At 48.4% G+C, this 20,816-nt stretch overlaps 1 protein-coding gene across 1 annotated transcript in view; it reads right to left on the reverse strand.

Annotated features, from left to right (window-relative positions):
• Nucleotides 1–2,391: 2,391 nt before the first annotated feature.
• Nucleotides 2,392–20,816, reverse strand: part of LOC309837378 (polycystin-1-like protein 2) — a gene marked incomplete at both ends in the record, with an annotated part of 78,740 nt that continues 60,315 nt past the window's right edge. The window contains 16 exon segments of the mRNA XM_082677838.1: nucleotides 2,392–2,553; nucleotides 4,501–4,588; nucleotides 5,919–5,983; nucleotides 5,987–6,148; nucleotides 6,383–6,480; nucleotides 7,373–7,558; nucleotides 9,174–9,311; nucleotides 12,280–12,376; nucleotides 13,539–13,634; nucleotides 13,636–13,744; nucleotides 14,950–15,094; nucleotides 15,097–15,177; nucleotides 18,611–18,827; nucleotides 19,696–19,758; nucleotides 19,761–19,921; nucleotides 20,597–20,796. Coding sequence (XP_082533964.1) covers nucleotides 2,392–2,553; nucleotides 4,501–4,588; nucleotides 5,919–5,983; nucleotides 5,987–6,148; nucleotides 6,383–6,480; nucleotides 7,373–7,558; nucleotides 9,174–9,311; nucleotides 12,280–12,376; nucleotides 13,539–13,634; nucleotides 13,636–13,744; nucleotides 14,950–15,094; nucleotides 15,097–15,177; nucleotides 18,611–18,827; nucleotides 19,696–19,758; nucleotides 19,761–19,921; nucleotides 20,597–20,796 — 2,068 coding nt within the window.

The raw sequence follows: 20,816 nt of genomic DNA on the forward strand, positions 1-20,816 counted from the left end.
TTAATGTAACAAGCATTGTGGATTAAAAAAAAATTTTTTTTTCGTCTGATTATCTTTGTAACATCCATGGCTTGGAATGTGAAAGGTCATCTCATTGCACAGTTGGTACAGGCACCTGAAAATGCAGGTGGTCATTTCTTTCTGGTGTCTCAGGGGGGCCTTCTCATCTCTTTGAGCAGATATATTTTTCTCTCTCACAACAAGAAATTTCCAATTTGATATTTATAGTCAACAGAGAAGTGGAGAGTGGATGGGAAAGATGGGAAAGAGAAATGAAGAATTTACAACTTCTCTAGATCTTAGAACTTTTCCTATTTAAACTAACGGACTTTATGTGTCTGGTTAGATTTCTGTACCAGACTTTCGGGAGACATGTGTGCACTTGGTATGAATTATTTGATGCTTATCTGCTTATATAGCTCATGTTCATACCTGACACAATAAAGAATGGATGATGGGCTTTGGGGTGGATAGAAGATAAATCCCCAAGGTCTTACGTGTATTGCCATGTTATGTGTCTCTCTGTTTATAAAGGATTCTGGCTTTTGATTGTCATGGTAGTTAGGTGGGATCCTGGTTCAGCCATCATAAAAGGATATTTAAGCTCTCATCCAGATAGAAGGCTGGCAGTAGTTCAGCTTCACGGTTAAACTAGCTGTTTAATGACCTCATCAAGTGTGCATGTTCCTCTCATCTTTCTGCTCTGCCATCTTCAGATTGTTCCCCATGATCTCAAGGTAGCTGTCAGAGTTCCAGCAGTCTTAGACCAGACAATGTCCAGCACTAGAGCCTATCTCCTCTTTTTTTTTTTTTTTTTTTTTTTTGCTGTACGCGGGCCTCTCACTGTTGTGGCTTCTCCCGTTGCAGAGCACAGGCTCCAGACGCGCAGCCTCAGCGGCCATGGCTCATGGGCCCAGCCACTCTGCAGCATGTGGGATCTTCCCGGACCGGGGCACGAACCCGTGTCCCCTGCATTGGCAGGCAGACTCAACCACTGTGCCACCAGGGAAGCCCTGTCAAGGGCTATTGCTAAGACAAATCAAGATTTACTTTGAGGTGGCCACAGGGTCACCTTACCATGAGTTATGTGGGGTAGGGGTAGGGGCTACCTGAACAAATTGGGATTCTGATAGCAAGGAGGGACACATGGAATGGATTTGGGGCAGGCTACCTAGAGTACCTGCTACAATGGGTGTGTTAGGAGGAGAGACAAGACAGGGTGAATTGGAGAGGATTCGTGAGGTGCTTCTCCTGCATAGGAGAGGGGAAATGTGCAGTTATCCACACAGTCACCTGGAAGGCTTTTATTATCTAGGTCTGTGGTTCTCAGAATTTAAAGCATGTTTATCAAGTCTGACTGCACATTGGAATCATCAGGGGGGGCTTAAAAAATATTGATGCCTGGGACCCATAGATTCTGATCAATTGGGATGAAGTCTGGGGTTTCTAGCGTGTAGCCAGTATTGAGAACCACTGGTGTAGATCAACGATTCCCAAAGTATTGCCTAAGGAACACTAGCCCTGACTGAAGTGCTTCAATACCAGAAGCCATGGTCATAGGGGTTTGGGAATCATTACACACTTTATTGCTCACATTCATCTCATCCCAGAAGACTCATAGTGCACATTTAGCATATTAAAAGCTCTAACAATTCCCATGCTAAAGCACTTGTGTATCCAGTGTTTCCCACGTTTGATCTAGAAACATTTGGGGGAGGATGACACCTGTCATGAGTTGAATCGTGGCCCCTAAAGAGATAGGTTGAAGTCCCAGACCCCATACTGGGAAGAAGGCCATGTGGCAACAGAGGCAGAGGTCAGAATGATGCATCTACAAGCCAAGGAGCGCCAAGGATTGCTGGCATACGCTAGAAGCTAAAAGAGAGCCTTCCAAAGGAACACCTTGATTTTGGACTTCTCTCCTCCAGAACTGTGGAGCAATACATTTCTGTTGTTTTAAGCTAGCCGGTTTGTGGTACTTTGTTCTGGCAGCCCTAGCAAACTAATATGACACCCATTAGCATCTCCTGGACACAGTTGAGGAAACCCTGAACTAGAATCATTCAAAGGCAACTCCTGACTGACCAAGAAGATGAAATAATCAGTCTGTAGAGGGGATTTCCCACCCCCCCCTCCCTGAACTCCAGACAATATTTGTTATATTTCTAGTTGAAAATATATTTGAACAAACAGTCTATGATAGTGGTGGCAACTGTATAGAGGTATGTATGTATTTTTCCTTTTTTTTTTTTTTTTGCTTGCCAGGTTTGGTAACTCTTCTATGGACACAGAAAAATATTGACCAGGAGAGATTACAGAATCACTGGTAAGTGTAGGCCTAAGATGCTGACCCTCCCCTACTCTACAGATGATTGTGCCTGGACCAACAGCTTAAATTTGGGGCACAGCTGATACAGGTTGAGGGGCCCAGGCCTCTGACAGCAGCTCAGGCTGCTCACTGCTGCTTCCAGGCTCCTGTCTTTTACATTTAATGCCCAGGAAACTGAGTATCTTCATCAGTAGCAAATCGATGATCTCTCCTTCCTCCGACAGCTGCAGAGGGAGAAAGAACCATACAACTTAGGTAGGGCCATTCTCTTTGAGGGCTTTTCTTTCTAAGGGGAAACCATGGTTTTATCGTCCAATTTGGTCCCTGCCAAAGTCACTTCACTGTTTAGTGTTGCTTTTGTGTTGGAATTGACCTCCTTCTGGGAATCCCAAGGGTGTTCACTCCTGCCTTTATCCCCACAGGGTTCCTTCTTTATCCCCAGGGGGTTCCTTCTTCCCCTCCATTGAGAATGACAAGATGCCCTCCACCACCCCCCCAACCCCCACAAAGGCTATTAGGAATTTGTGTACAAAGACGCTCATTGCTGCTGGGAATGTGAAATGGAAAACAGTTTGGTGGTTTCTCAAAATTTAAACCAAAGTAACCATATGAACATCCTGAAATAAATTTCTGGGCCCAAGATGGAGCTGCTCCTATGCAGGGTGCCATGTCAGCAAACTGAAACTTGGATAACTTTTGTGTCTCTGTAAAGGCTCCCCTTGACCAGAAAGGCAGTATATCCAGTCAGCTAATCCCCAAACACCAGGCAAATTCCAGGCTCTATACTTATTTCCTCTTCCTTCTCATCCCAAACAAGGTTGACTCTGTGGCCCTGGCCAATCAGATACTTTCTATTTTCCGCTTCCTTGTTCATTATTCTTTACCCTACAAAAGCTTCCTGCCTTCCACTCCATTTTGCAGATCTCTGAATGGAGACAGTCCACTTCATGAAAAGTTAAATTTGTCATCACCTAAATTGTTTTCTTTAGGCATTTTTCCAGTGGGTTCTCAATCTTGGCTGTGTATGCAAACCACATGGGAGATTTCAAGATACCAGTGCTTGGATCCTTCTCCTAGGAATTCTGTTTTTATTGGTCTCAGGTGCAGTGGCAGGCATTGCCAAAAGCCCCCAGGTGTTTCTAATGTACAGTCAGGGCTGGGAATCACTGATGTAATGAACAGAGTCCCACGAATCAGGAGACGTGATTCTAGTCTGCCCTTCATTTGCCATGATCTTGGGGAATTAATTTCCTCCTTCTGGGCCTCAGTTTCCCATCCCATGTGCAAAGGTCCCCTGGCCGTCAGAGCAGAGGTTCGAAAATGCAGTCCCCAGACTGGTAGCATCACATCATCTGGAAACTTGTTAGAATTGCAGATTCTCAAGCTCCACCCCAGATCTCCCCAGTCAGAAACTCTGGGGGTGGGACCTGGGAATTTGTGTTTTGATGAGCCATCCGAGGGATTATGACTGGCGGTTTTTTGGTTTGTTTTAAACATTATATCTATCTGTCTGTCTATCTGTTTATCTATCTATAAGTATAGTTGATGTACAATGTTAGTTTCAGGTGTACAGCATAGTGATTCAGTACCTTTATAGGTTTTACTCCATTAAAAGTTATTCCAGAGACTTACCTGGTGGTCCAGTGGTTAAGAATCCACCTGCCAATGCAGAGGACGTGGGTTTGCCCCCTGGTCAGGGAACTAAGATCCCACATGCCGCAGGGCAACTAAGCCCACACTCCGCAACTACTGAGCCTGTGTGCCACAACTAGAGAAGCCTGCGCACCACAACGAAAAAGATCCCGCATGCCACAACGAGGATCCCGTGTGCCACAACTAAGACCCGGTGCAACCTAATTAATTAATTAAAAGTTATTACAGAATAAGGGCTATAATTCACTTGGGAATTATATTTTATATATATATATATATATATATATATATATATATATATATCTCCTTGTTGCATGCCTATTTTATTTTTTATTTTTTTGGCCATGCTGCACAGCATGTAGCATCTTAGTTCCCCGACCGGGGATCGAGCCCATGCCCCCTGCAGTGGAAGCACAGAGTCTTAACCACTGAACCACCAGGGAAGTCCCAATTTTATACATAGTACTTCGTATATGATGCATTTTAAAGTTTGAGGACCATGGTGTTAGAGCAGCCACATAAAGCATCAGGGGCTTAGGCAGGCAGCAGCTGCAACTGTCACAGTCCCTCTTGGGCTGGCAGTCCACAAGACCAGTTCCTGGAGATCTGCTCATGGGTGCCGTGGAAAGAGCACATGCCAGAGGGACCTGGGTTCAAATCTTGCCTGCCTTGTGGGAAAGCTGATAATGTCTTCAGGCCTCAGTTTCCTCATCTGCAATAGTGTTAACACCAGTGCCTCAGGATCATTGTGAAGAGGAAACAGAAGTGTGTGTGTGTGTGTGTGTGCGTGTGTGTGTGCACATGTAGTAATAATAGCTATTATTACTTAGAGCAGTAATGATGGGCCTGTTTTAAAACATGCCCTGTCCCTGGTGGGTCTGCGTCCTGCTTTGATACATAGAAGCAGAGAGAGAGTATCAGTTGTTCAGAGTGGCAGGAAAACACCTATTATGTGGAAATAAGCTACACCTGGCCTGTCCTTAATCCCAGGGGACCCCTGCCAGGTATCCTCCTTTGGGGCTTGCTCCCTGTGTTCCTTGGTGCTGTAATAGTGCCATGGAGGAGATGGAGGTTCACATGAGTTCACTAACTCACCTGGGACTACACAGCTAACAGGAGCAGTGCCAGGGTTTCAAACCTAGGGCTCTCTGACTCTAGAGCGTGCTGGGAGACACAGTGTGTGTGGGCCCTGAGTGTCCCTGCACATTTGTGCTGAGTATTCCAGGAATGCAAGGCTCTGGCAGGGCTTTACCCAGGCATCATCTCAGGGCTGAGTTTGCAGTGAGCAACCTCAAGGGATGAGGTGACATCCTCCTTCAGACAAAGAGCAGGCTTGCTTCTGCCACTGTAGAAACAGTGAATGCTCCAAGCTCAGTGTTCCTCCTTGGTACTGTAACTCACTGCATGGGCAAGCATCTGTCGTGGCCCTTCCTAGGGAACTGACTTCAAACACCATGAAGCTCTGCTACTGCTTTTGCTGTGAGTAATGAAATCCTTTGTCTCTGACCTAGGAGTCTTGTGTCTTCTGCCAGCATCCATGAAACAGGCTAGTGTGTTAGCTTATGAGTAGGGTAAGACCTCAGACCCTGCATAATTCTTGGTTAAGGTTAAGAGCCTTCACCACTTCCTACTTGCCTGGTGGTGGACACTTTACGTCGTACTAAGTTTCCCATCCCTGTATTGGCTCTAGCAGAGGCCACCAGGCTTGGTGCACCAGGCTGAGAATGCTGGAAGCAGGATTTCCCTTTGAACTCTGAGATTGCACAGTTTCCAGGGGCCTGAAAATATGACCTGAATGCCTCTGAATCCCCCAGCCCCTCCCCACAATGATACAATGAGCTTGGCTCGGCCCTGTTTTGAAAGCTGCACCCTCCAATCAGACCTGGACTTGAGCAAATGTCTTTCCTCTGCTGCATGTGAATCCAGTGAGCCTTACCTTGACGCACTTTGGCGATCAGTCCCCAAGGGGACCACGTAACCTCCTCCCTGGTACACAGTGAGTTAGCCCCAGATGGGATACCCTCGGCGCTGGCTCTGGCTCTGGCACTGCCAAGCCTGGGAAAAGTCATTGCTGTTATTGAGGACGGAGGCATTCCAGCCTTCCCCATAGTCTGACAGGTCTTCAACGTCCAGGGAATATGGCACACGGCATCCATCAAGGGAAGCCTGCAGGGCTTCCCTGGTGGCGCAGTGGTTGAGAGTCCGCCTGCCGACGCAGGGGACACGGGTTCGTGCCGCAGTCCGGGAAGATCCCACATGCCACGGAACGGCTGGGCCTGTGAGCCATGGCCGCTGAGCCTGTGCGTCCGGAGCCTGTGCTCTGCAACGGGAGAGGCCACAACAGTGAGAGGCCCGCGTACAGCAAAAAAAAAAAAAAAAAAAAAAAAAAAAAAGAGAAGCCTGCAGCTGCAGGGCAAGAGCGCAAGAGCTTTCCTGGACCCTCACTTGGTGAATCTGGGCACTGCCCACCAGCTTGGAGTTCCCATCGGTGATAAAGCCTGGAGATGAGAAACAAGTGGATGAATCTAGCCATCAGCATCATCTTAACACATCCCAAGCTTTCTGGCCTGGATGCTAACGTGAATTTCAGTGTGCCCGTTGTAGAATTAGCCAAGAGAAGTTCATGGCCAACCACAGACTACATTCAACCATTCATCACCATCTCCCCACCTTGGACCTGGTCTACTTCTTGCATAACTTCTCTTGGGGAATGGCAACTCCTACCCAGTCATCAACTTGGAGACCATTTATGTCCTTTCCCTCGATGCCCACATCCTAAGGGTCAACGAGGCCCACCAATAGTACCTTTTCAATGTTGTCTGCACCCACCCCGTCTCTCCATCACCTCTGCCCCCATCCCTACATTAGTCGCATCATTTTTGCCCAGCATCCTAACTTACCTACCCTCAACTCCAACTTCCAATGCAGCTTCTACCACAGATTTGATTATGTTACTGCCTCACCGAGAAGCTGTCAATGGCTCCTCACTCCCTTAAGCATAAACTGTGAGCTTCCAGAGCCTTCATGATCTGGCCCCTGTTCCTCTCTCCTGCTCTGCTTTTTGTGGGTCCTCAACTCCAACTGTACACTGAAGTCGCACTCCACGCTCTGTAGTTCCAGGAAGATAGTGCCTTGGTGTTTCAGGCTTGCCTTTTCTCATGTTGTCCCTTCTGCCTGGCACACCATTTCTACCTGGCCAATTCCTGCTCAGTTATCTAAGAAGGAGATTCTCCACTCTGCATCCAGGGAGGGCTAGGGACCCTCAGAGGGTCTCTCCTTCAAAGCATATGGCTCTGTGGTTATTGGTTCTCTGTAAGGCTGAAGTTGACAGTGACCCACAGTTGTTCCCGGGAGGGAGCTGACCCACGTCCTGGGGTGGGTGGACGGTACCTGGGTGATGACTGTCCAGGTTGCTCACGAGGGTGGTGTTGGCCCACGTGAACAAGTCCTGAAAGTCCAGCACGGCTGAAAAGCCTCGGGTGAAGCTGTGCCCAAGGTGTCTGTTGAAGTGGTAGTCTCTGGGGTCCCCCTGCCCGTAGGCCACCAACAGCGGCATGCACAGGGAGCCCAGGTGCGCTGGGAAGGGAGGCACAGCCCCTGGTCAGGCAGAGGCCCCAGCTCCTACCAAGTCCAGGGCAGGAACTGGAAAGGCAGATGGCTCAGAACAGTTGAGGTCTTGTAGACCAGCCACTCACCCCTCTGGTGACAAAGGAATCAGTCCTTATAAGGACAGCAGAAAGTAGTAAAGTTCACAGGCCATGAGCCTCCTGCCTGGGTTCAAATCCCAGCTCTGCCACTTCCTATCCATGTGCCCTTCACAAGTGACTTAACCCCTCTGTGCCTCACTCTCCTCGTCTGTGAAATGGGGATGATTCTGTCACACAGGGTTGTGATGAGGGAGTCAACAAATTAATATTTATAAAGCACTTAAAATAGTGCCTGAACGGACTTCGTGCTGTATGAATGTTTCTTAAATAGAATTTTTTTTAAATGGGGCTCTGGGGAGTTCCCAGGCGGTCCAGTGGTTAGGTCTCGGAGCGTCCACTGCAGGAGGCAGGGGTTCAATCCCTGGTCGGAGAACTAAGGTCCCACATGCTGCATGGTGTGGCCAAAAAAAAAAAAAAAAATGAGGCTCTGCCATGTTGCAGTGCTGAGGATAGAGCAATAAAGGTGACAGACGTGTTCCCTGCCCTCATGGAGCACACCTGTAGACAGGTGAGTGTGACCTAAGGGCCCATTAGGTACAAAGATTTAGTTTAGGAGGCCCGACATCAGAATCATGTTGGGGGATGCAGAACGTTACTGAACCAGAATCTCTGGGCCCAGGGCCTGGGAATCTGCATTCTGGCACCCCCACTCCAAGATGACTTGTTGGGGTTCTACCCACATCTATCTTGTTTTTCATTCTGTACATGCAGCTCCTACGCAAGCTCCGCCACTCTGTGGTTTGGCCACGTGGGCTCCCCGTGGCAGGGCAGGCCAGGGCTGCGGCAGGGCCAGCGCCCTCCTCGGAAGCAGCCCTCACCAGTGACCTGGTGGGTGGCAACTAGGGGGTACGTACTACGCTCGCCCCTCCCGAGGTCTCAGCAGGACTGAGCCCCAGTTGCCCACATGGAACCCACTCACCAACCACCTTCCATCGGCTTCCGTCTCTTTCCTGCACTTTTTCCTACCAGTGCTTCTCAGGATCGCCTCCCAAACCAACTGCTTATGCCCAGATCTGCCTGTGGGGGAACCCAGACTAAGACACACAGTGAGGTTTGAAAGCGTCTGGTCAGCGGGCCAGAGGAGCCTCTCTGACGACACAGCCTTTGGGCTGAGAATTGAAGAATAAAAGGAATTAACCAGAGGAAAAGGCAGGGAGGAGGGTGCGCACATTCCAGGCAGACTAGATGCCAGAGGGCCTGGGTCAGGAGCTGCAGGACGCAGTGTCACTGGAGCTGAGGGCACAAGGGGCCGAGAGAGGTGACCTGGGTGGGTGGAGGACAGCAGGGAGTTTGGACGTTATCCAGGGGCCTGGAAGAGCCACGGAAGGATTTTAAGTTTAGGGGAGAAGCTGGGGAGAGTAGATATCTGGGGCGATGGGCCCAGAAGCAGTGTGGGCCTGTCAGAGATTGTACCACATCTGCTCAAATCTATGTTGAGAACCAGCGAGTGGGAAGGTTGCTCGTAAGTAATCTTGGCTGCCTACCCAAGATTTCTCTGATTAAGGCAAGTGCTTTCTGTTCCTTGAGGTGGGTGGTTTTCATCTTCTCAACGTCAGAGGCCAGAGGCTTCTGGTAGTTGTCCCTTCTGCTGTTTCTTCGTGCTTGGAACAAGGCAGAGGGGTCTGTGAAAGCAAGGGCACAAGGACAGTCCCCCAAATGGGCAGTGGAACCAGCTTGTACGTTTGCAACCAAGAGACTCCCCTCACCAGGTACAACGGGATCCACTGTTCCTCCTCCTTGGGAGCCATTTCCCAATGCTACCCTCCATGCCTCTGCCCGTGCTATCCCAGTGCTCAGAATTCCGTCCCTTCTTCTCTAGCTGGAGAATTCTCCTCATACTGAAAGCACAGATGCCTTCCTCACCTGAAGTCTTACTGATTCCTGGATGCTGTCTTTCTGTGTTCCTGAACTCTAAGATGGATCCCAGTGCTTCCAAAACTTGGAAGGATGGAAGGATGAAGGTTACTAATATCTCAAAGTCCTGTTATATGTAATTCCAAATATCTTCTTTTTCAAACCACCTTACTGACCTATAATTTTCATAATTTCACCCGTTGGAAGCCTGCAATTCAGTGATTTTAGTAAATTTGTAGAGTTGTGCCACCATCACCACAACCTAGTTTTAGAACATTTCTGTCACCCTCAAAGGTTTCCTCATGTCCCTGAAATTGGTCTCTACTCCCACTCTATCCCCACCCTTAGCCCCATTAATTTTCTTTCTGTCTTCATAGATTCTTTTCTCTGGACTTTTCATATAAATGGAATCATATGTACATAGTTTCTTGTATCTGGCATCTTTCACTTAGCACGATGGTTTGGTGTTTGTCCATGTTGTGTATATTAGTAGTTCGTTTCTTTTTCTTTCCCTTTCTTTTTTTTTTTTTTTCTCCCGCACCACGTGGCTTACAGGACCTTAGTTCCCTGACCAGGGGTCAGACCTGGGCCCCCTGCAGTGGAAGCGCAGAGTCCTAACCAATGGACCGCCAGGGAATTCCCTGTAGTTAGTTTCTTTTTATTGTTGAGTAATATTCCATTGTACTGACATACTACCTTTTGTTTATCCAGTCACCTGTTGATGGACATTTGGATTACTCCTAGTTTGGTCTATTAAGAATAATGTTGCTAGGAATGTGTTGTGTGGACATATATTTTCATTTCTCCTGGGTAGATTCCTAGGAGTGGCTAAATATCTTTTGACTGTTACAAATGAAGCTTCTGTGAACATTTGTGTACAAGTTCCTGTATGAAAATAATTCTTCATTTCTCTGGGATAAATGCCCAAGAGTGTAATTTCTGGGGTGTATGGTAAGCCCATTTTTAGTTTTGAAAGGAACTGCCAAACTTTTCCAGAATGGCTGTACCATTTTACATTCCCACCAGCAACGTATGAATGCTCCGGTTTCTCTGCGTCCTTGTCAGCATTTGGTGTTATCACTCTTTCTAGCCAGTCTGATAGGGGTATATTGACCCAGCTATCCTTTGGATCCATGCCCCTCTGTCCACCCCCACTGCTAATGCATGCCACCTCTAGTCTGGACCATTTCAGTAGTCTTCCTACTGGCCTCCACACTTCTACTTTTGACCCAATACCTCTGGTCTCCAAGAGCAGTCACAAAATCACAAGTCCAATCATGCTGCTCTCCTATTTCAAACACTCCAAAACCCCGGCATGGCCCCGGGCCCTACAGGGCCCTGTATGACCTGCTCCCCATCCACCTCTCTGCCCTCATCTTGAAGCATTCCTTCCATGCACACACAGCTCCCCATGCTCTGGCCACCCTGTCAGTAATTGCTATAAAATGACAAGCTCTTGTCCCACCTCAGGGCCTTTGCACATGCCCAGTGTTCAGACCCTCCCTCTCCCATCCTCTAGGAGCCACCCTCTTATTCTGCCCCCTCATTCTCTCTTACAAGTCGTTTTGTGCATTTACTTGTTTAATGCGTCTTCCCAGATGGGCTGTTCATTCCAAGAGCAGCAGCCTGTTCCCTCCAGTCAGTGCTGTGTTGCCAGGGCTGAGGCTGAGAGTGGGGATTGACTTCAAATGGGCAAGAGGGAACTTTTGGGGGTAAGTTCCAAAAAGCTGTTCTAAATCTGAATTGTGGTGATAGTTGCACGACTCTATAAATTTACTAAAATCAGTAATTATACACTTACAATGACTGGATTTTATGTAAATCATGTTCCGAAGCCATTGTACTGCCTGGCACACAGAAAGTACTCCCTGGATAATTGCCAAAGGAATTACTGAATGAATATTTGATTGGTCAGGAGGCTGTCGTCTCTTTGGAGAAAAATTACTCTTTTGACTTGGGAAGATGGTTTTAATGGACTTTTTGGATCTACAAAGCCAAATCCCTATTGTAGGGCAGAAGAATACAGTCCCATGAGGAGGTCACCACACTGCATGATGATGTAGGGATGTGGGCTTTCGTTTGTTCCCGTTTTACTTCCCCTGAAAGTCAAAATCTCTGTGTAGACTATTAGAGTGTTGAATCTGTTCTGCTTGCTTGTTTGTTTTTTGTAATTCTCTTATTGGAGACACCCTCAGGAGTTTTGGCTGGGAAGTGAGAAATCAGGTTGGGGGGAAGAGGGCTGGTCGTGGGCTCCTCTGACCAGTCAGCATGGCTGTGTTCCACTAAAACTCTTTACAAAAACAGGCGCTGGGCTAGATTTGGCCCCCTGGCTGTTGTTTGCAGACCTTTGTCTTAGAACCCTAATTATAGCTCCCTCACACCCCTCACGCACACAAGCTTGTTGTTTTTTGGTTGTCTAATGACCTGAGCCCTGGGGAAGAAAGCTGCCTGCTTGGGATTACACAGAGGATGATGGCCCTTGAAGACCGTGGACCCCATGGTGCCTCTTCATGCTTAGGTGTCAGACAGAAGGGCTCGGATAGGGGAGGAACAGGTTGCCCAAGAGACAGAGGAAGAGTCACTTGTCCCTGGATGGATTGGGGGTGCGTCAATAGTCAGGGTGAAGGCTGATGGGGAGCGAAGGCCTGAGGCCGGGACCACCCAGTGTCTGGGCTCCACGGGACTTTCTCAGCCTTGTCAGGTTCCAGAGCCCTGCCTGCACCCGGGCACCATTACCTGGGCCAGAGACACGTCCCGGGAGGGGGGCCACAGGCTCCTCCTCATCCTCCACTGTCTTCAACACCAGCGCAAAGAAAGCAGCGAACCCCAGCACCTGGAAGGCACCCACTGTGAACCCCAAGCCTGTGTTGGAAACTCCCTGTCAATTCCTGATCTGAGCTTGGGTAAAACGGGAGCCACACTTGTGTCCTGGGTGCAGGAGCCATGCTCTGGGGAAGCCATCCTCTGCAGAGAGGGGACTTGGTCATAAAGGGTCAGGGGCAGGGCTTGCGTGCCTGGCCACCAACCAGGCAGAGACCAGCAAATCCTTGAGCTCACGCTGCTTCCGGCATTCTCCAGCCCTCCCACCTGCTGGCCTTTCTCCTACCCCTCAGCCTGGTGACTCACTAGCATAGCTGCTTACACCTGCCTCCTCCTTCCTTCCCTCCCTCCCTTTCTTTCCGTGTTAAGTAATTCCTTCCATTACATTGTCTGTGCACCTTCAGTGCACAAGCACAGAAGGATTCTGTGGTTTGATTGGGGAACAAAAAGGTTCAGGACTCTGTTCTTAATATTCTCAGACTAGATTGAGGGAGGTGTCAGGAGCTGTTTAAGTCTCTGACGAAGGCTGTTCAGGGAAGAATGAGGGTGGGGGATTCTGTGATGCCTCGTAGGTGGAAGGATTTTCTCTAAATATTCCCTCACTTCTGCAGCTCCCCCGACACAGTATTCCTGCTGCCTGGCTCCTTCCAGGCGGGGCTCAGGGTCTCTTTGACTCTCACTGCTCTCTTGCGTAATTTTACATTTTCAGAAATAGGAGTATTTCCAGTTCATGCACACATTTAATGGCTTGGTGGGTTTTTTTCTGAAGGTAAAGTTTGTGTAAGTTGCTGGCTCATCTCACAATCAAAAGCATCCTAGACCTGAGGAAATATGATATCATTCCTATTTATACATGTGGCCTAAGGGCAAGATTTTTTGGTGACCTTATTCTCTTAACCTCAGGTTTTCTCATCTGTAAAATGGAGGTGAGGCCCCTCCTAAGGGTGATTGTGATGATGAAATGTCAGCATCTGGCCCTGAGGGAGCATGGGTTATCCTGGTAGTTACCTTGCTGCCCCAGGTCCACCCAGAAGTGGTGCTCCAAGTGGGTTTGTTGAATGAATAGATTGAATAGATGAAGGAATTGCTGAAGCCTAAGAACTGGGCAGCTGGCAGGAGGGAAATCATGGGTGGAGGGAAGGAGGGCAGGAGGGCAGCCACACAGGGGTCCTGACCTTCAGGGGCTGGGTGACAAACACACTCTCCACGAAGGAGACGGCCATGGAGGTGAGCCACTTGAGGGGGCTGACCCGCCCGTAGTGCAGGCCATAAGAGCATGGTGAAGAAGGCTGCCACTCCGCTGGTGGCTGCCACCAGGAGCCAGCCCACCAGGACACACCACCAGGGGAGGCCTCGAGGGGGCTTGCTCGCCTGCCCGGAGCTGCAAGAGAGGATGGGTATAATCAGGGGGGCACCATTTGGGCTCCAGTTCAAACCCTGCCCCAACCCTACCAGCTGCGTGAACTTGGCCAAGCTCCTTAACCCCTCAGACCCTCAGTATTCTCCTCTATCCTATTCTGTATTCTATACGGTACACATACATATATTCTATTCAGGTCACCTTTATTCAGTGCTTACTAGGAGCCAGTCCCCATGCAAACTGCTTTATACAGGTTTTATCTGTTATTCCTCATGGCAAGCCTAGAAGGCTGGTACTTAAGTTTTTATTATGAAAACTCCCCATTATACGGAAATCAGTGAGTACAGTGAACCCTCATCAACTACTTTCAACAACCATCACCTCCTTGTCAAACGTGTATCATCTATCCCCACATGCTTTCTTTTTTTTCTGGAATATTTAAAAATAAATTTCATACGTAATATAAAATCATCACCAGTTATTTTAGAATACATCTCAAAAAAATGGTCATTTTTTCACTGAATTATGGTGCTGTTGTTGGGGAAGAAAAAAAATTTCCCTCTACCCTTTCTAGATTCTTCTGGCTGGTCTAATTAACACGAGACAGATTAACAGGAGAAAAAAAAATTTAATTACATATATATAGGGGCTCCAGAAGAATATAAGGCTCAAGGACAAGTTAGGCAACTGAGGGTTATGTGGCATCTCAGAGAAAAAGGGGGTAGGGGTTTGGGACCTCAAAGGGGAGGAAGGCAGTTCACATGGAGATGAAAGCAAATGTTTGGTAAACAAAATGTTTGCTATGCCAGCAGTGACAATGGGACCCTGGAGAGGACTTTGGTCTCCAGGCCCTTCCACGCTTAGCCCACATGCTGCTCTTCATGGACCAGGCCCTTTTAAATTCTTCTTAGGTTTGAACCAGGAGATAGGCATTATCATTCCCATGTTACAGGTAAGGAAGCTATGGCTCAGAGAGGATGAGGGGCTTGTCCAAGAGTGTGCAGCTAGGAAACACCCACGTGAAAATGGTTATAAACTGTAAAGTGCTGTACAAAGGGCTCTAACTGTCATCTGGCAAAATCACCCTGTTCAAAGTCCTCTTCCCTGAATTTGTGCAGTCCATAATCGCTGCTTCTTGGGGAGATCTGGATGAATAACCTTCCAAGGTATCGGGATGTGCTCTCCCTGCAGGCCCCAGGCTGGGAGCACCCAAGGGAGTGTATTACCTCAAGTGTGCTGGAGGCGGGGTTCTGGGCTGTCCCCCTAGGCAACCCTTCAGGGTCTGCAGCTGCCCCAGTGCCTGGGTGTGGCTTTGGCCCTGGGAAAAGCCCTGGGGCTCCAGCAACAGCAGCTCTTGCTGTAGGTGCTCCACTGAAGGTAGAGACACTGCCTGTAGGCACTGTCCTTCCCAGCGTCTCTTGGGCCCACCTCGGGCCTGGGGCACTGCATTTCTTCTGGAGGACAAGGGAGAGAAAGAGCATCAGCTGGTGCTGAGTGACAGGGCAGACTGTGTGCAATAGAAACAGGAGCGTTAGTAATGGCTTTCTTGTATCGATCGCTTACTGTGTGCCAAACCATGGGGAATCTGAGGTTCAGAAAGATGGGATACTTGGCTCATATGGTCAGTTAGGATTTGAATGTTCCTCTTTTAGTCTTTTATGAAGGGCATTTTCAAAATTTCCGTATACGTAGAAGAGACAAGAATAGTATACCCATTGCCCTCCTGCAGCAATTACCCACATTTTGCCAAAATTGTCTCGCCTCAGCCCTCCAATTTTTTTTTCCTGCAGTACCTTAGGCAAATCCTAGACATAATGTTCTCTTATCAGCAAATATTTTAATACGTACAAGATTTGAATTTGAACCCAAGTTTGCCTGTTGCCAAAGACGGTATAAGTCTTAATCGTTTGTTTTTAACTTTTTATTATGAAAAAATTTAAATTACAAAAGTAAAGAGAATGATGAGATGAACCTATACCCATTGCTCAAAATTATCGCCTCATCCTATTACCAGTCCTGTTTCGCCTGCACCCCACCCACCCTCTCCATGTGGATTATTTTGAAGTAAATTCCAAGCCCCACGTCCTGACACTAAATATTTTAATATGCTTCTATGGAAGAAGAGGACTCCTTTTAAAAACAAAACCACAATGTGTCATTATCAGTTTTTAAAACAATAATGATAGTCCCTTAATAGCGTGAAACAACCAGTCAGTGGAGAAGTTTCTCCCTGTTATCTCTGAATGTTTTTCTACAGTTCGTTTGTTCAAATTTCAGTTTCCTTAAGTTGTTTCTTTTTTAAAAAAAACAAAGGTGTTGGGCTTCCCTGGTGGCGCAGTGGTTACGAATCCATCTGCCAGTGCAGGGGACACGGGTTCGAGCCCTGGTCTGGGAAGATCCCACATGCCATGGAGCAGCTAAACCCGCGCACCACAAATACTGAGACTGCTCTCTACAGCCCGTGAGCCTCAAGTACTGAAGCCCACAGGCCTAGAGCCTGTGCTCCGCAACAAGAGAAGCCACCGCAATGAAGAGTAGCCCCCGCCTGCCGCAGCTAGAGAAAGCCCATGCGCAGCAACAAAGACCCAACACAGCCAAAAATAAATAAATAAATAAATTTATTTTTAAAGAACATTGATATTTAAAACAAAAAAACTAAAAAAAAAAAGGTGTTTTTTGTTTTAAATTACAGAGGTAATACATATTCGTTGCAAGAAAAAAACAAATTTGAACCTTTGCATTATTCCCTGAGCCTTCTAAGGGAAGCTTGGACTCTCCAGGTGGAACCAGGCCTGGGTCCCTGGAGCCTGAGCTGGGAGGCCGGTGCCCAGGGGCACATTCTCCTGGGACAGGAAGGGCCCAGGTCTGGACCAGTGTGCATCTTCACAAGGGGTGCGTGAAACTGGATATAGAGCATGGCAAAATGGAGCACCCTGACCCCAGGACCCCTCCCCAGTCACCAGTGAGAAGTGAATGAGAAAATAACAAGTGATGTGGAGAAGGCTGTGGCTCAGACCCGATGTTGGTAAAGACCTGGCAGCATTGACTCTGACTCCCTCTGACTCAGGCCTTCTACCTCCCCCTCCCTCCTGGGCCTCCATCACTGAAGCCACAGCTAATGGTTCCAGCATCAACAGCCTTCGTAAGCGTTCTGGCAATGTTTCCGGAAGATACCATCATTTGCAATCATAAACACTTACTGAATCCTTACTTTGTGTCAGACTCGTATGATCTCATTCAGTCCTCAAAACAAGCCAAGGAGCTGGGTGGATCAGCGCTTCTGTTTTATAGGGGGGAGGAAATAGTCTCAGAGAGGTTAAACAACTGTCCAAAGTTGCACAGCTGCTTTGGCATCTGGGAGAGCCCCAGGTCTGGCCAACTCCAGAGTCCTGGTTCTAAGGCCCATGCTGTGAATGCCAAAGTCCCCCAAACCCCAAAGACCCCAAACAGGGCCAAGTGTCCAGCGTGGGCATCAGCAGAGCTACTGCAGGGACGACCTTCATGGGCAGCCCCAGCCCAGCTCTTCAGGGCTAATGCTCCAGGGTGGCTGGAACACGGGGGTCAAAGTAGGGCTGACCATGGGGTCAGCATAGGCCTGGCCAGGAGGCAGTGCTACAGTAAGGACTTGGGACCTGGTCTTGAGGACAGTGGCTCTCAACATTCAGTGTGCATAAGTCACAAAAGTGACTGGTAAAAAATGCAGATTCCTGGCCTCACCTTAGAAAACTTAATTCACTGTATCAGAGGTGGAGCCAAGAGTCATGAATTCAAACTCCCTAATCTATAGACCCCATTTTTATATTCTAAACAAGGTTTAGACTGTGACCAGCCTTGTGTTTTAAAAATGGCAGCATTCTTAACCCACACCATCCAATATGGTAGCCACTTGCCACATGTGACTTTTTAAAATTAAAAATTTTTTTTTTCTAGTTCCCTGACCAGAGATTGAACCCCGGCTCCCTGAGTTGGGAGTGCAGAGTCTTATCCACTGCACCACCAGAGAAGTCCTTCAAAAGATATTTTCAAAGGTGTGTATGAATTGCAAGCGAGGGTTGCAGGAGAAAGAGAAGGTGATTCTGAATTTTTAGTATTTCATAGGAATAAAGATTTCATAGGAATAACAAGGAAGAGGAACAGGTTTTTATGGGAAGATATATATGGTTTAGTTTTTTTTTTATAAACTTATTTATAAAATTTAGAATTAAAATAAAAAATTTAGTTCCCTAGTCACACTAGCTACATTTCAAGTGTCAATAGCTCCATGTGGCTAGTGGCTGCCATATTGGTCAGTGCAGATATAGACCATTTCTGTCACTGTGGGAAGTTCTATTGGACAGCCTGATCTAAACACTGGAGGCAGCGATCTGGGTGGAAGATGGAAAGGAAAGGGGCAAGAGCAGAGCCAGAGAGACTAGCTCAAACCAGAATAATGTGCAATACATATGTGCAGCTCTTCACACAATTCATGATTTGGCAACAAGCAATGTGAAAGCAGTACAAGAGATGCTTAGGGGCTAAAGAGCACATGGTTGGAGACCCTGTTGTGGGCTCAGAGGTTGGGTTGCTCCCCTGAGGAAGGGACACATCAGCCAAGAATAAAGTGTGAGTAGGCATTGGCCAAGTGAAGAGAGGAGAAAGAACGTTCTAGATCAGAGGACAAGCATGTGTGCAGGCCTTAGTGGGAAGGCAGCTTGGCATTGTGTGGAGAGCAGGATGCCTGTGGTACTGCGAGGGAGGCGGTGGCGAGTGGTTGGAGTGGAGGCTGGTGAGGGAGACCCCCCAGTAGGACTTCTTGACTCCCTCGTGATAGTGATACAGACGTGGCCCTTGGTCCTGCATCCACCTGGCTCCAACATGCCCCCTCGGCCCAGAAATGTTAGGACTCACCTTTCACTTGCACAGACCCAAGAGTGAGTGTTAAAGGGCCCCCTGGCTGGCTGGCTTCCTTCCAGAACACCTGCCCTGCTTTGTTCTGCTGACAGATGACGTCTTCCACCAAGGCCAGCAGTTGGTTGATGTCCATTGAGTTCGCGAAGTCCCAGCCCGAGCAAGAGGGTGGCACCTTCAGAGCTTTGAACAAGGAGCTGACGAGTCTCCACAAATCCTGCAAGTCACCCAGGGGAAAGGGGACGTGAGCTACAGGTGAGGGGGCAGCAGAGTGGTCAAGAGCACTCGCCCTGGGGCTGGACAATCTGGGTCTGAATCCCAGCTCTGCCTACTGAGACATGACGTTGGGCCACCCTGAGCTTCTGTTTTGTCCCCCATAAAAATCCCTCTTCTAGGATTTCAACTGATACATTCCAGGCTGTATTCCTTGAAGTGTGGAACACAGTAGGTGCTCAATAAATGCTTAACGTGTGCATGAATGCAGAGGGAATTCTTTCTGTGTGCTTCCAGCCTGCAATCTGTTTGAAAGTATAATATTTTGTACATAGTAGGTACGCAAAAATGTGTGTGCATGTGTGTATATGTTGTAGGTGTTAGTGTGAATATATGTGCCGGTGTGTACATGCATGTAAACATGCGTATGTGGCATGTGTGCACTTGTGTGTACATGTGCAGGTGTGTTTTCAGGTGTGCATATGTGTGTACATGTGCACACATGTACATGTAGGTGTGGGGTGTATGTCTGTGGATGTGTACACGTGGCATGTGTGTATGCATTCATGTGTAGGTGTGTGCGTATGTGTGCATTGTGCAGATATATGTGTATATGTGTGTACACGTGCACATGTGTACACGTTTGTAGGTGTGTGTGTGGTGAGTGTGTGCACATGTGGCATGTGTGTATGCATGCATGTGTAGGTATATGTGTGTACTGTGTGCACATATGTGTATGTGCATGTGTACGCAGTTGACAAATCTTAGTGACTGATGCTGTCCGACAACGTGGGTTGTAGGCCTCAAACCCCAGTCCCCACCCCCTTCTGCCCAGGCTAGAGCTCCCCACACTGCCGGGGTTGAGGACCTGCCTTGGTCACTGCTTCAGGTGTCAGAAGACCATCCTCCACAGGCTGTGGTGAGGGGGCCAGGCTGAGGGGGCCCCCCCATCCCATTTCCCAGCGTTCTGCTCCTTGGTTACCCAAGGACGGGTGTTCCAAAAAATCTGAACGATCAGGAGGTTGATGGGAAACGTGAGGAGCCCAATCCAATCATCCAGCCCAATCATCACTTCCTGCCAAGTGAATTCGACTTTACCTGGGGCAGATGGAGGGAAGGGGTCGAGGGGAGAGTCCCCTCCACCCCTTCCAGTAAGGGTTAACCTTGCCCAAAGAGAGGTCTGCCCCTTGAGTGGCTCCTGGGAGGTGACCACTAAGCCCTTGGGCTGTCCTGCCTGGTGGGTATGCCTTTGTTTACCTGGGGTCTTGGGCCACACCATATAGTCTATGCTAACAATGTGATTTATGGTGGGGGCCTTGGTTGCACCGTATCACCTCAACCTCCGGAGGGGCTGGAGGCTAAGGTCAGCCACACTGGGTTCAGCCATGTCTATGTGAGCATGCCCCGATAAAAACTTTGGACACCAAGGCTTGGGTGAGCATCCCTGGTTGGCATTACTCCATGCGTGTTGTCACACATTGTCAGGAGGAGTGAGCGCTGTCCAGGCTCCACTGGGAGATCATAACTGGAAGCTCCACGCTTGGTCTCCCATGGACCTTGCCCCACGTGCCTCTTCCCTTTCCTGATTTTGATCTGTATCCTTTCTCTAATAATTATGAGTATAATGGCATTTCTGACTACTGTGAATCCTTCTAATGAATTATTGAACCTGAGGGTGGTCTTGGGACCTCTGGAATTGCAAGGCATTTCTGGGGCAGTGACAGTTCATGTCCACCAGCCACTAGCCCTGATCGCCATGACAGTGGGAGTTACCCAAGCCCATCTTTTGCTCAGCTGGGTCCTTGGGGACACCCCAGAACATGATGGTGGTCAGTATGGTGCAGAGGAGCAGTGAGAAGCAGCAGGACACCTGGTGGGCATGGGTGAAGTTGCTCCAAGCTGAGTTGCTGAAGATGGAGTACCAAATGTGGCCATCCTGGAAGCCTGTGGAGGTCTTCATGAAAAACAGGTGGCTGTGGACAGGCCAGGGGAG

This window comes from Grampus griseus, assembly GCF_964374135.1.
Source record: "Grampus griseus genome assembly, chromosome: 19".
In the NCBI taxonomy this organism is placed as follows: Eukaryota; Metazoa; Chordata; class Mammalia; order Artiodactyla; family Delphinidae; genus Grampus; species Grampus griseus.